Source organism: Sinocyclocheilus rhinocerous, unplaced genomic scaffold, assembly GCF_001515625.1.
Source record: "Sinocyclocheilus rhinocerous isolate Xijiao unplaced genomic scaffold, SAMN03320098_v1.1 scaffold344, whole genome shotgun sequence".
NCBI classification, from domain to species: domain Eukaryota; kingdom Metazoa; phylum Chordata; class Actinopteri; order Cypriniformes; family Cyprinidae; genus Sinocyclocheilus; species Sinocyclocheilus rhinocerous.
This window is the reverse complement of record NW_015627959.1, coordinates 470,275-486,212: the sequence shown is the minus strand read 5'-3', so window position 1 is coordinate 486,212 and position 15,938 is coordinate 470,275. Positions and strand designations below refer to the sequence as shown.

Below are 15,938 nucleotides of genomic sequence, written 5' to 3'. Positions count from 1 at the left end.
TTTGTCTCGTCGCTACCAGCATCACAAGCATCACAGTATGGTAAGGGGCGTAACATTTCCGTCACATGCTTGAGGTATTTGGCCAAACTGGATAGCATAATGTGTTTTTTTAACCTTAAACCACATAAACACATTTAATTACACCAAATACACAAAATAATGTTCTTTTTAGCAACATCATATGACCCCTTTAAGTGCACTGATGTCAGACTCATTTTGGATAAAGTTTATTGTTAAATTGTTAAATGCCCTGCCTCAATTACATATCTTTGTCACGTCATTATAAGTGTTTGATCACCACATTTGAGTGATCATTGCAAAAAATGTGTTTATGTATATATATTAGGGCTGGACGGTATATCGAGTTTGTACTATATATCGATATTTTCTTTATAAGCGATTCAATATGAGGCAATACAGTTTATATCGATATACAGTATTTTGATACGAGCGCATCTGAAAATATAGCGGAGGACACAGACTGAGCTGCTGCAGAGAAAGTACATAATCCAATTTGTTCTAAACATGTGACAAGCTTTATATTAAGGCCTTTAAAAAATTGTAAGACATAGTTTATAGTTTTGTTTCGCATATAAAGCAACTCAGCCCGTCATATGCTCTGACAGAAAGGCTGCATGTGCCGCTGACAGAGACACTAGGCTACTCGCACTGTTTAATGTGTTTAAGATGTGCTGTCTTCTTGAATGCATAACTTACATTTCACAGTTATATTCTCCATCTGTAAATGTTAGAAAGCCATGGAAAATTTCCATTTTTCTGTCAGAAGTGCATGAGCCTTCTGCTTTGGGATTCTCCACTAAACTTCACAGACTTCAGTGAACGAGCGCCAAACAGACAGAGCTCAATTAAATAGGAGCGCAATAATTCTGACTAAAATATACACTTCGCTGAAATGTGTAGTTAGACAAATGTGACATGTAGAATTTTAAACCTACAAGTAAGTTTATTTTTTTGATAGCACTGACTGTAAAGTGACTGTAATGGGGTAATCAAAATAGACTAACACAACTCTGCTTTTGTTCTCAATTATTTTCATTTTTAGTTTAGTGAATTTAACTTCCACTTTAAGCCATATTTTTGTTTTTAGATTGCAATGTTACAATGTTAGAATGAAATGTGATTTTAAACCTTTTTTGTACATAATATAAAGGCTTACATGGTTACATTCACTTTATTTGTTTTCATAGCCTTTAATATGGATAGTTTTTTTGGACAACATTGGGCGGTAAGTGATATATACATATATATTAATTAAAATTTTTAATACAAATACAAAAACTAAAATACCGAGATGTATACCGTATATCGCAAACCGGCCCAAAAATACCGAGATATGAATTTTTGCCCATATCGCCCAGCCCTAATATATATTCTGTTTATGTATATACTGTATTCTATATATAGTACCACACGAATGAATGGGAAAGTGTCCAAACTTTTGACTGGTACTGTACTACAATATACACAAAGAATATTAGCCGATATATCGATATTTTTTACACCCTAATATCGGTATTGGCCCCCCAAAAACCCATATCCGTCGGGCTCTAGGTAAAACAGTCAATTAATCGCCATAATCTCAATTATTTCTTAGACAATTAATCGTCAGCCAAATTTTATAATAGTGACAGCCCTAGTTATGATGCTGTGACACTGTTGCACATGGGCATAAGCTTTTTTTACATAACCAGTAAGACTATAGGCAAGCACCTAGAACACCTTAGCAACCGCATAGCAACATGCTAAATCAGAAATGTTTTAGCAATTTAAAAATATTAAAAAATGATTTTTTACACGGCACCCCTGCTCTCGACAGACGGCACCCCGGTTGGGAAACACTGACCTAGCCAACTGCTACAGCAGCTACTCTGGACTGCCTGAACTCTTAAATTTTTTTAGAACATGTAAAAATCTAGCTCTGACCTATTTTATGAACAAACTACAACTATTCTATATAAACAATTGGTTAAAATTGTTTTACCCGTACTTTGAATTGACTAATACATACTTTTAATTAATAGTATTAAAAAACGCCCTGTGGCACTTATCTTTAATCTATCCCTTGTAAACATTGTAATATAATAACCAACTTATATTGCTTCATTACACAAAAGATAATCCAAACTATTGTCTTTAAGACTATGAGGAACTTCATACCGACTCTAAACGGTTTACCTTTATTGTGCCACATTGGTGCATTAAGGGAGACAGAGATATGCCAAATGAATCCTTTGTAAAGAATTAATGTACCATCACTCAGCATGAAATTGAACTCTATGCCTAAGTGAGCCACAACTGCAAATAAGATTTTTTTAACGATTTTTATTTTCATAAATCATGTCAGAGAGGTGTGATTTTACACTAAATACTTTCCACAAAATGCATCATTACTGCCAAATAAATGGGCAAAAATACCAAAGCGTCACAGGAACTTTTAAACAAAAAAGTGCACAGATTTGTCCTTTTAAGATCCCTAGCTCATCACTACCTAATCTAAAAGGACAACACATACATGCAGCCATTAACTTGCAATATGAAAAAAGAAAAAAGAAAATACTACCATTCTAGAGTAATGACTGCTGAAAATTCAGCTTTGCAATCACAAAAATAAATTACACTTTAGGATATATTATAATAGAAAAGGGAATTTATAATAGAAATTAAATTATAAGGGAATAGAATTTATTTTAAATTCTAAAAATGTGTCACAATATTTCTGTTTTTTATTATATTTTTTGATCAAATAAATGCAACTGAGCATGACAGACTTAAAAAATCTTATTAACCACAAACTTTTGAAAGGCAGTGCACTGAATCTGAAGAACACAATCACATGCACACATCATTTCAGATTAGCCCTCACCTTTAAAGACACGCCAGCTCTTAATTACATTTGAAAAACTTGGAATCACAAAGTCTAAAATCCCAATGTCAAATGGCAGAGCAGATACTGTATGGTTGAAAATCATTAAACCTCTGAAAGTTGGTTAGTACAATACAAACACATTGCCCATCAACAGTAATCTGACTGCCTTAGTTTCGTACATTTTTGGCTTCTTTTCAAACATACGAGACATCAGAAAAGTTTTATCGATTAAACTTGACTATTCTACATAACTATCACATGAAAAAAACAAAACTTTAAAAAAAACTGAATGATGCCTGCGGAACCAAGCCAAAACCAATTTTCTGTATTCAATTTACATTTTTGGTCACTTTGTGGAGTCCAACTTAGTTGGCTTTGTTTGAAAAAAATTCTACCTATGCCTGACCACTGACAACAGAAACAAAGGAGAAATACAAGTCACGAACAGTTCAGAGGATCATCCAAGTGCCAGACTGATAAATCCTCTCCAAAGTTTCACACCTTCCCTTTGGCAGTACGACCCATTCAAAGTCTCGAGTTGGCATATGCCGCCTTTAGGAACGCCAGCTTCAGCTCATTTCCATTTCTCACACTAATAGCTGCCACAAAGTGACCTTGCCCATCCCTCACTCAGCAGCTCCGCCTTTATCTCTCCCATCAGCCCCATGCAGGTGAAAACTAATCCATGACTGCCGCTATGTGCACAAGAGAGCATACACCTCGCCACACTGTGTTAACAGACACCATGTGCTGCGTTGACAGAGCCTGAAATCTAAAAAGCCTTTTCGGCGAGTGTTTAATGTAGGTGTGCACTGACCTGTCGGTGTCAAACAGAGGCAGAGTGACTGATAATTATGGGTAACTGATTGCTGCAGTCCAAAAAAGCCAAAAACCCAGGGGTCATGCAGAACTCACCATAGGGGTATTTGGTGTCCAGCTTGTTATCAGCACTGCGAGACCAGGGCAGCAGGTCATCGTCACAACCATTGGGCATGCCATTGTAGCCAATACCCACTATCTTGTTCTCTTGATTCACAATACAGGCACCAACCTGAAATGAAATTGAATAACAGCTTATTTTCCAAACATCTATCACCACGAAGACAGCCTTAAGGCACAAGCCTGATATTTATACTTGCAATGTGGAGGAAAAAAATAAAAATAATCAAAATGGTCTAGTGATTCAAATAATCAGTCATACGACACTTTTACTACAAGCTCGTGCGAATTTCACTGTGTTCCAAAGTTCAAGTTTGTTGAAAATATATGCAAATTTGTATCACCTGACCAATAAAAGATTGTTACATCATGTTGTGACCTCTTATTTGAATTAAAAGAATACAAACTTTAAGTCTTAAGTGAAGTGGAGCAGACTAAATATTTTTAAATTTTGGATGTACAGTATTATATGTTGAATTATGTTTTTTAAAAAGATGCTGCAGAGCATGACATCATATTACAACCGTTTCTGCATTTTAATTACATATAAAATTTCCATCCAACTGGAGTACACAGTTTTTAAACTAATAAACTTGCACGCATATTTGTCAGTCACAAACCAATGAAACAAGAATGTGATTTATCATGTAATATTACAAGTAAACCATGTGTTTTAAATATTGAAATACATAACTGGGTTTATATATGAATCATCATTAGTAGTATTATTATTATTATTATTTGTAAACCATATCTGAAACATTTTAACTAACTGAATCTTGCTTATTACATATTTGAACCATGCTCATAATTTTTAACTACTTTTTTTTCACAATTAAAAGATGTATGTTCATTTTAAGGTTTCTGAATAAATACCAAATGTGATTTAAATAAATAAAACTGATGCAAATACTTCAACTATGCCACAATACTTTTTTTTTTTTTGAGTGCTGGACTATTCCAATTGAAAAAAGTCTGAACTTTTATGAGTGTTTTGTAAAAGTTGGACTATTTTGTAACAAGATACACCATTTTAAAAACATACTAAAAGACTCAGTCTGGTCTGAAATTAAGTCAAGCTCCTGACATGATGGCTTACTGTATGTTCCAGCAAGACCCATCAAATTCATCTGATGCAACACAGGTCAGCAGAGGAGGAAATCAAAAGACTTTCCTGAGACGATGGATCGCGGTCAACAAAGTTCAGTCAGCATGAGTGAGTGAGGAGGGACCTGCATTCTCAGTTCACCAAAACTCTTTTGTGTCTTAGATATGCAATCCGGCTCTGCGCCTTTAGGAGCAATAACAGATGCATGCATGAACTGACCGAGGATCATGCTTGACTGAACTTCAATATTGCGCTTAAATATCGGGAGTGTTTATATTGGCCAGGAGGTCGCTGCACAGCAGGGGAGGTCTGAAACCAGAATACGTTCTCACAGTACATGGAGCGGATAAGAGGCATGTGTCCTTTGATCAAAAGAAGCTGCAGGGTGTTTGGAGATCTTTGAGGTATTGTAATACCAGGCTGTTTAGAACTTCTCCAAGTTAATATTAATGGGAACAAAATGGTTTTAACAGAAAGAAACTGAGATCAAGATATTGCAAAAATTACAAAAGAGGTCTAACTTCATATTGATTGTAATGTCATCAAATTTCAGATTGATGTATGCTGACCAAATCGACCCACATTTCAATCTAGCAGAACTGCAGGCAATCAATCTCTAGTTACCTGAGAACTGGGGTCCTTGCTCCTCTGTGCTGATAAGAAGGCAACAGCCATGAAATACTCAGGCCATTCCAAGTAGCCCTGCCTCTTCTTTGTCTCACCTTCACCGTGTGTTCTGATGGATTGAAAGAATGAATGCAATAAGCGAAAAAACTGTTGACATGACAGCACAAAAATACAGACAAATCATCACTAATATAACATCTATGGAAAGATAGTACATGATTATGTGTGAAGTCAAATTTTTTTTTTCAACAGCATTTTAAGAATATGATAAAAAATGAGGGCAGAATTAATGTATTACTCATTATAGCTTATATATTAAGCTTAATATACAATTTTGAAATCATCATGATGAACATTTAAGTGCCAAGCACAGTGACAGACTGATACTGACATGGGCCGATAAGTCCCACGTGGACGATCAGGATGCAAATAGATTGCAAATTATCTAAATATTTAAAAACATAAATTAAGATGTTAAAATGCTCAGCATGTGTCTCAATTACTACACATAATTGTATCTTATTTCTAACACTATAGTTCGAAAGTTTGGGGACTTTTTTAATGTTCAGAAAAACATCAAAAACAGTAATATTGTGCAATATTATTAGAATTCCAAATAACCGTTTTCTATTTTTAACACATTCAAATCTAATTTATTTAGAGATGCACCGATTGACCGGCCAGTGATAAAAATCGGCCGATTTTTCGCAGTCTCACGTCTTGCCGATTCGGAGCAGATTCATTTATTGCCAGCGGCGCCGGCAATGACGTCACTGCCACGCGCACTCACAGTCGTTTCGCAACATGTTTACAAGTCGTTAAACATGTTTCGGGTGAGAATGATTCTAATTTTAATTGAAATCAGTGTAAACGGCGACCGTTTATGTCGTGCCAGATAAACAAATAAATAATTTATGCATTTAGCAGACACTTTTATCCAAAGCGACTTACAGTGCATTCAGGCTATAAATTTTTTTTAACCAGTATGTGTGTTTGAGACAGCACACACAAAGTAACTCACAGAAATGTATAGATGCATACTGTGGGGAAAAAAAGATATTTACAAAATATGATTTAGGTAAGCAACATTATACGGCCATGATGTTTCCCCAAATATCAGTATCAACACGATTGCAATGTGACACTGATTTTATACAATAGTATTTCAATAAACAAGAAGTTAAAATTAAGTGACTTAAATTGTAGACAAAATATTGACCGTTTTTGCTCGATTTCGCTGACGAAAATACTTCCAAAAAATCGGAATCGGCCAAGAAAATTGCAATCGGTGCATCTCTTAATTTATTCCTGTGATAGCAAAACTGCATTTTCATTGGTCATTACTCCAGTCTTCAGTGTCACATTATCCTTCAGAAATTAATCTAATATGCTGATTTGCTGCTCAAGACACACCTCTTATTATAACCAATTTTAAAAATAATTGTACTGTTTAATATTTCTGTGGAAACCACGATAATTTTTGATGATTGTTGAATAGAAAGTTCAAAAGAACTAGGTTAGAGCCAACACTGGAGGCTCCTGTAGCCTACTGGAGTGGGCTGCGGAACTAGAGCGGAAAGAAATTTGCTTTTTGTTTGTCCTTACTCTCATTTTTGGTCAATTTATAGTTGCTAAATGCTTATTTTTTCTTAGGGATGTAACAATGCACCCCGAGCCGGTTGAAAATCGATAAAAATGTGTGACGATTCAAGTCGGTTGAGATGTTAAACGAACGAGCTTTCCATTAATATGAAAGTTTCCTTTTGTCTCAGTGGAGTACTACATCTTTACTTGTGCGGATCATAAAACTTGCATCCCTGACGCCCCACTGATAGCTGTCTACATGTGTGATTTGAGCACTGACAGACATTATCATCAGATGGTTCACCTCCAGGGCTTTCCATTTTAACTTAAAGTGATATTACACCTTTTGCGACACATCTCAATGACGGTCTTTGAAAGGCATGGGGATTTATGTGTGAACATTTAATGGACCCATCTGACTTGACTCACTCTTTTTGCTAATGTCTCTGGTGATTGAGCAGCTGTCAAGAGTAGGTGTAGGGGTGTGTGTGTGTGTCTGTGTGCGCGTGTGTGAGTTAGTCTGCAAGTGAAATAATGAGGATTGATGCTCTGAAGCTAATGGGCAGTGCAGTCACACAATGCTGAGGCAGTCATTAAACGTATCACAAACAGTATTTGAAAAAAAAAATTCACTCATTGTGTAGTGCGCCTACTGCCAGCTTACAGGGCTGAAGATGGCAAAAACGACCACAAGAGGGCAGTTAATCATTATATCCATGTTCATGTCAATCCAATCTATATTTTCAGTATGTATCAATTGTATACACGCTATAACACTGAATTAATAGATCAAGGCATTAACTGTTTGTGATAATGTGTCAGAAACATGCAGTTTCTGCAAATCTATGCCCTTGTTGCCTGCAAAAAGTGCACTCTTTTTGCGAAATCTAACTTATTAGCACATTTGTCATGAACACAAATCTAAAGTCATGACAGATTCCTACCCGACAAGTGGTGACAACAGTAAAACAATAGATCGACACAATTACCCGTTGAGCTGTGATGTGTCGTTCTTTGTCTTGTCGTCCATGGCTTAATCAGAGATTGCTAAATCTGTTCTTATCGATATTCCCTGATGTGACCAGCACTGAATTTCCAGCTGCACAGCAGAACAGAGGAACTTCCCGCCAAGTTCTTCTTCTTTCTCCGTTTGTTTAATGGCGGGCTGGTATCAAAAGAACATGCCGCCACCTACTGTTTGTTCCGAGTTTAGAGGACTCGTTACATTACAGACAATTATATATTTATATAATAAAATATGTCGTACTCTTGAAATTACCCAAGAAAATACAAAGCGTAGAACATAAAACTCTCTAGAAATACATTTCCTTTTTAGATTAAGGCACCGTTCATTTGCTGAAGGCATATCATATGGAATCAATACACGAAGAACACATAACGGAAAAAAATAGAAAACAGAGCGTAGATCATAAAGCGCTCTAGAAATAACTTTCCTTAAAATTGTGTCGTTTTAGATGTAAGGCACCGTTAAATTTAATATGTTACTCTTAAAAATGATTATTGTTGAACTTGAAGGTATATTACACGAAGTAAACATAACGGTGATTTAAACTCAAAAATTAACAAAACTGAAATCATGTTGCATAGTTGCGCACATAGTTGACAATGTTCACTGGAAATAAAATATAAACCCGATTAGCCTACCGCATGTTTCTTTCTTTTTTTATATTCTTACAACTCACTGAATCACGGTTTAATCGATCAACGAGGAAGTTCAGGTATGGCCTTATGTTGATGTAATGCATTCTAAATAAAAGCAGCATTTAAAATATCGTATAGGCCTATTGTATGTTGTTTAATGAAAATAAAAAATGTCCTATCTATTGCTTCCAAGTTTCAATAAATAGACTTGAAATGTAATGACCTAATGATAGCCTATACCGTTTTTTAATGAATAAAGGTTAAAAAATTAGCCTAAACATGTTTCGTAACTTGGCAATGTTTCTAAGATGGAAGAATGCTGTTTTTGTAACATGGGAAATATGATTTTCAAAAGACAAGTTGCTATCCAATATACCATCCAGATTTTTGGCTGTAGAGGAAGTAACAGTACATCCGTCTAGTTGCAAATTGTAATCCAAGAGATTCTGTGTACTGTCTTTTGGTCCAATAAGTAATATCTCTGTCTTATCCGAATTTAATGAGAATTGATCAAATAAAATTATTGGTCATCCAATCTTTTACATTTTTAACACACTCTGTTAGCTTAGACAATTTAGAAGTTTCATCTGGTCTTGAGATATATAGTTGAGTATCATCAGCATAACAATGGAAACTAATCCCGTATTTTCTAATAATATTACCAAGGGGCAACATGTATATCGAAAATAGCAGAGGACCTAAGACAGATCCTTGTGGCACTCCATACTTTACTGGTGATAATTGAGATGACTCCCCATTTAAATGAACAAAGTGGTAGCGATCGGACAGGTAGGATCTAAACCATCTTAAAGCCTGCCCTTGAATACCTGTATAGTTTTGTAATCGATCTATGAGTATGTCATGATCTATAGTGTCGAACGCAGCACTAAGATCAAGTAAAACTAGCAATGAGATACAGCCTTGGTCTGACGCAAGAAGCAAGTCATTTGTAATTTTAACAAGTGCAGTTTCTGTGCTATGGTGGGGCCTGAAACCTGACTGAAATTCTTCATAGAGATAATTTTTTTGCAGGAAGGAGCACAATTGAGCAGACACAACTTTTTCTAAAATTTTAGACATAAAAGGAAGATTTGAGATGGGTCTGTAATTTGCCAGTTCACTAGGATCTAGTTGTGGTTTCTTAATAAGAGGCTTAATAACCGCCAGCTTGAATGGTTTTGGGACGTGACCTAAAGACAACGACAAGTTAATAATATTGAGAAGCGGTTCTTCTGCTACAGGTAACAACTCTTTCAGTAATTTAGTGGGTACAGGATCTAACAGGCATGTTGTTGGTTTAGATGCAGTGATAAGTTTATTTAGCTCTTCCTGTCCTATAATTGTAAAGCACTGCAGTTTATCTTTTGGTGCGATGAATGAAGCTGAAGTATTATACGCTGTAGAATCTACATTTGTTATTGTATTTCTGATGTTATCTATTTTATCAGTGAAGAAATTCATAAAGTCATTACTATTAAACTGTGAGGGAATATGTAGGTCGGGTGGCGTCTGGTTATTTGTTAATCTAGCCACTGTGCTAAATAAAAACCTTGGATTGTTTTGGTTATTTTCTATGAGTTTGTGGATATGCTCGGCCCTGGCAGCTTTTAGAGCCTGTCTATAGCTGGACATACTGTTTTTCCACGCAATTCTAAAAACTTCCAAGTTAGTTTTTCTCCATTTGCGCTCAAGACTACGAGTTTTTTTCTTGAGAGAATGGGTATTACTGTTGTACCATGGCGCAGTACGTTTTTCTCTAACCTTTTTCAATTTGATGGGGGCAACAGCTTCTAATGTATTAGAGAAGATAGTGCCCATGTTGCTAGTCATTTCGTCTAGTTCATGTGTACTTATGGGTACACAGAGCAGTTGAGATAAATCAGGCAGGTTATTTGTGAATCTGTCTTTGGTGGCTGGAACAATAGTTCTGCCCAGACGATAACGCGGAGCGATATAGTTAATATCAGTAATACGCAGCATGCACGATACAAGGAAATGGTCAGTAACATCATCACTTTGAGGTACGATATCTATATCAGTAAGATCAATTCCATGCGATATAATTAAATCTAGCGTATGATTAAAACGATGAGTGGGCCCGGAGACGTTTTGCTTGACTCCAAAAGAGTTTATTAGGTCAGTAAACGCAAGTCCTAATGCATCATTTGTATTATCAACGTGAATGTTAAAATCTCCGACAATTAGCGCTTTATCAACAGTAACCAATAGGTCTGAGAGAAAATCTGCAAATTCTTTTAGGAAATCTGACCTAATGATCCTAATGATAGCCTATACCGTTTTTTAATGAATAAAGGTTAAAAAATTAGCCTAAACATGTTGGCAATGTTGGCAATGTTTCTAAGATGGAAGAATGCTGTTTTTGTAACATGGGAAATATGATTTTCAAAAGACAAGTTGCTATCTAATATAACACCCAGATTTTTGACTGTAGAGGAAGTAACCGTACATTCGTCTAGTTGCAAATTGTAATCCACGAGATTCTGTGTACTGTCTTTTGGTCCAATAAGTAATATCTCTGTCTTATCCGAATTTAATAGGAGAAAATTATTGGTCATCCAATCTTTTACATTTTTAACACATTCTGTTAGCTTAGATAATTTAGAAGTTTCATCTGGTTTTGTTGAGATATATAGTTGAGTATCATTGGCATAACAGTGGAGACTAATCCCGTATTTTCTAATAATACTACCAAGGGGCAACATGTATATTTAAAATAGCAGAGGACCTAGGTCAGATCCTTGTGGTACTCCATATTTTACTGTTGATAATTGAGATGACTCCCCATTTAAATGAACAAAGTGGTAGCGATCGGACAGGTAGGATCTAAACCATCTTAAAGCCTGCCCTTGAATACCTGTATAGTTTTGTAATCGATCTATGAGTATGTCATGATCTATAGTGTGGATAGAACAAGAGCTTGAACAAGGAGTTGTGTTGCATGTTCTGAAAGAAAGGGCCTGATCTTCCTAATGTTGTATAAAGCAAATCTGCAGGACCGGTCAGTTTTAGTAATGTGGTCTGAGAAATTCAGCTTATCATCAATCACAACTCCATGGTTTCGAGCTGTTTACGATACAAGGAAATGGTCAGTAACATCATCACTTTGAGGTACAATATCTATATCAGTAAGATCAATTCCATGCGATATAATTAAATCGAGCATATAATTAAAACGATGAGTGGGCCCGGTGACGTTTTACTTTACTCCAAAAGTGTTTATTAGGTCAGTAAACACAAGTCCTAATGCATCATCTGTATTATCAACATGAATGTTAATGTCACGTTAATGACATTAATTAACGTTAATGTCATGTTAAAATCAGCCTTAAGTCACCAGCAGTTCTCGCTCTTTTTTACTGTGCAACATAAACTGACTGTTGTAAAACTGTGAATGCAGGGCCACTGACTTCATGTGTCTTCTTTCTTTTGAGTAACACGGAAGAAAACCTTTTGAAGAATGTTTCAGTTTCAAAACAGTTTCAGTTCCCTTTGGCTTTCCTTATGGACAAACAATACAACGAAAGTCAATGGCAACCGAAACTGTGTGCTTATCAACATTCTTCTAAATATTTTCTTCTGTGTTGAGATTTGAGACATGAGGGTGATGATAACAGAATTATGAGTTGTCATTTTTGGGTGGACTGTCCCCTTTAAATATTTCTAAGGTTTTCCACAACACTAGGGCTGCGTTCAGCCCTGACAAAAACGGTGCAAAACATTTTTTAAACAGAAACGGTGATGCGTTGAAAACACCCTGTTCTGATGACGCAAGGGTTGCAACTATGGCAGCTGAGAAGGCCATTCTTTGTGTTCTTTTTGAAGAATTTTGGTGATTTCAAATATCAACATTGGCTACCAGAAATCACTTACTCTGCCTTTAAATCAGTAGCTGGGTCACCAATCGCACAGACAGCACTCCCACAAAGGGCTATAAATAATTGTGCCTTTCTGGGATTATGGGATCAGCACAAACACGAAAGAAAATAAGAATTAACTCAACAACTACAATTTGTTACTCCATCTGGTGTACCCTGTTAAAACTCTTTTTCTTAGATTTCGTACTGATGTAGATGTTATATGTGATTTCTGTGGGACTGAGAAAGAAAATGTTGTGCACTTATTTTGTAACTGCATTTATAGCTAAATGTTTTGGATAGATTTGGAATGTTTCCTTTGTAAATGCCTAGGCATGAAAGTTTACCTTTCTGAAAAAGATGTATTTTTTTTATTTTAATAGACAAAGATTACCACCAAATGTGGCCTTTATTGTTAATCTTTGTTTGATTATGGGGAAATACCATATACATAAACAGAAATGGTCTAAAGGAAAACCCAACTTTTTGTTATTTCAGATAGATATGAAAAATTATATTGAGTTACTACTTGGGTTGAAAAACAGTAAAGCAAAACGCACTAGGTCTCTTTGTGAAGCTTTTATGTTATTTATATGATTATCTCATACCTGTTTAGTTTTTTTAATTATTTTTTTAACCTGTATTATTATTTATATTATACTGTATATTTTCTATTTCTTTGTTGTAGTTTATATTTGTTCAGTACCTTTATATTATATGTTGGAAATCAATAAAAAAATACAGCAGACCTGAGGAAAGCCAAGGAATACCATCAAACACTGAAAAAAATCAAGTAAGTTACATAATTTACAATGTCTCTTTTGGAAATCCAGATTAAAACGTTTATATTTCATTCCAAATGGTTTAACATATTAAAATGACATCCGCCACTCGTTGTTGTTGTTGTTCATATTGTCTGTTTACACGATTCCAACATACATACTTAACCGAGTTCCGTAGTCACAAAATGTTTCAATCCTAATTTGTATGTTTGGTTATAATAGTAATATCGTAATATTACAGTGATGATAGTAACATTGGAGCACACATGTCCCAACGCTGGTGCGATTTGCTTGTAGGGGCGTCAAGATCCAGAAGGCGGCGTAGCGTAATGTGGAAGCGGAAGTGAAAGTGAAAGAACCCGTTGTTTCAAATGTTCCGCCGACCAATAAAACGCTCCGTTGTTTCACTTCCGCGGTCTGGTTCTTGATGACGTTTTTGCGTCATTCTATCAAACACGAAAGGCAGGGTTTCTGGAACAGTTGACATGTCCACATTGAAAAAAATCACTGCGTTGTTCTTCATAAGATGAAGAAAGAATATCTAAATCAAGACATGGTGACGTTTTCTGCGTAACGTTAGTTCCAGGACAGGATTTTCTAACACATCTCATCGAGGGATACTACTGGATCTTTAGAGACTCATCGGCTGCCTTCCCTCCAGGTAAATCCCTAAACGGCTTCAAAGCAGAAGTATGAATTTATAAATCTGTTTATAAATACATACTGAAACATGCTAAAACATGTTTACATGAATAAATGTCCAAATATGTAACATTATGTAAGTAAATGCACGGTTTTAATTTATTCTTACATTTTTATCGTTTATTCTTTTATTAAAATGATATAATATTCTGAATACGTACTACTTATTCTGAATAATAATTATTGGTTTTATATAGAATTTATGTGAAAGATAAGCCATAAAAAGAGCACGCAGTGGCGGCAGGTGGAACATTTTTAGATAAGGCGCCACATCCAACAATTTTAGCATACATCCCGTTATGATTTATCCCAGTATAACAAAAGGAAAAGTAGTTTTTAAATAAAGATAATTGTTTTACCAAGTTCAAGACTGTGGATAATTCCCACAAAACTATATCTTCTGTAAGATTTTTTCAAGATAAATTAAAACATTTTTAAATTTCATAATGCACAATTTATGTATACAGTGCAACAGCAAAAACTGTGAGGAAAAAAAATAAATGTTACATTTGTTTAGACTAGAGCAGGGGTGCCCAAACTCGGTCCTGGAAGGCCGGTGTCCTGCAGAGTTTAGCTCCAACTTGCCTCAACACACCTGACTGGAAGTTTCTAGTATGACTAGTAAGAGCTTGATTTCCCTATGATTGATTTACAAACAGCGGCAGCTGGTGGAAAATTTTCTAGGTAGGGCGCCACATCCAACAATTTTAGCATACATCCCGGTATGATTTATCCCAGTATAACAAAAGGAAAAGTAGTTTTTAAATAAAGATAATTGTTTTACCAAGTTCAAGACTGTGGATAATTCCCACAAAACTATATCTTCTGTAAGATTTTTTCAAGATAAATTAAAACATTTTTTAATTTCATAATGCACAATTTATGTATACAGTGCAACAGCAAAAACTGTGAGGAAAAAAATAAATGTTACATTTGTTTAGACTAGAGCAGGGGTGCCCAAACTCGGTCCTGGAGGGCCGGTGTCCTGCAGAGTTTAGCTCCAACTTGCCTCAACACACCTGACTGGAAGTTTCTAGTATGTCTAGTAAGAGCTTGATTAGCTGGTTCAGGTGTGTCTAATTGGGGTTGGAGCTAAACTCTACAGGACACTCCAGGACCGAGTTTGGGCACCCCTGGACTAGATCACGGGTGTCAAACTCAATTCCTGGAGGGCCGGAGCCCTGCAGAGTTTAGATTCAACCTTAATTAAACACACCTGATCCAACTAATCAAGTCCTTCAGGCTTATTTGAAAACTACATGTTATATGTGTTGGAGCAGCATTGGAACAAAACTGCAGGGCTCCAGCTCTTTAAGAATTGACTTTGACACCCCTGTACTAGAGCATTATCTATACCAGGGATAGGGCAACATTGGAAAGAAAATGACGTGTAGGCGGAATCCCTAAAGGGAATAAATACGAGATGAGAGGAAAATATATATTTCAATATTTTTCCTCACATTTATATAATTGGGTAATTACACTACATATTTCGGCATCAGGGAGCCGCTATTATACCTGCCATTGAAACTATGGGATTACATCTCTGCCACAATTCTGCGCGCGGAAGTTCATATTTTGCCACGGCTGCGAAATGAGTTTTGGGGAGAAAATGTTTGTCTCGCAAAGAAGAAAGTATTTCGAGCGCACGAAAATCAATTTTGCATTTAAAATAAGTTTTTGGATTTGTGCAGACCTCTTTTGCGCGTGCACCGTTTCAGTAGCTTGCTCACCTGATGCCCGCCCTCAGTGCTCTCTAAATGCCAACGGCT

The 15,938-nt window shown here is 35.9% G+C and overlaps 2 protein-coding genes across 3 annotated transcripts in view; one reads left to right on the top strand and one right to left on the bottom strand.

Annotated features, from left to right (window-relative positions):
• LOC107737125 (deoxycytidylate deaminase) overlaps nt 1-8,356 on the bottom strand; it is a 26,018-nt gene extending 17,662 nt beyond the window's left edge. The window contains exons 1-3 of one of the 2 annotated variants that reach the window (XM_016548565.1): nt 8,135-8,356; nt 5,559-5,670; nt 3,803-3,938 (exon numbers count right to left, since the gene is read on the bottom strand). In XM_016548565.1, the coding sequence (XP_016404051.1) occupies nt 3,803-3,938; nt 5,559-5,670; nt 8,135-8,175 (289 nt within the window). In that variant the 5' untranslated portion in view covers nt 8,176-8,356. The remainder of the gene's footprint in view (nt 1-3,802; nt 3,939-5,558; nt 5,671-8,134) is intronic. The other variant, XM_016548562.1, reaches the window with a different exon arrangement.
• Nucleotides 8,357-13,722: 5,366 nt separating this feature from the next.
• LOC107737100 (interferon regulatory factor 2-like) overlaps nt 13,723-15,938 on the top strand; it is a 10,018-nt gene continuing 7,802 nt past the window's right edge. Inside the window, exon 1 of the mRNA XM_016548515.1 lies at nt 13,723-14,125. The gene's annotated coding sequence lies outside the window, so the exon portion shown is untranslated. The remainder of the gene's footprint in view (nt 14,126-15,938) is intronic.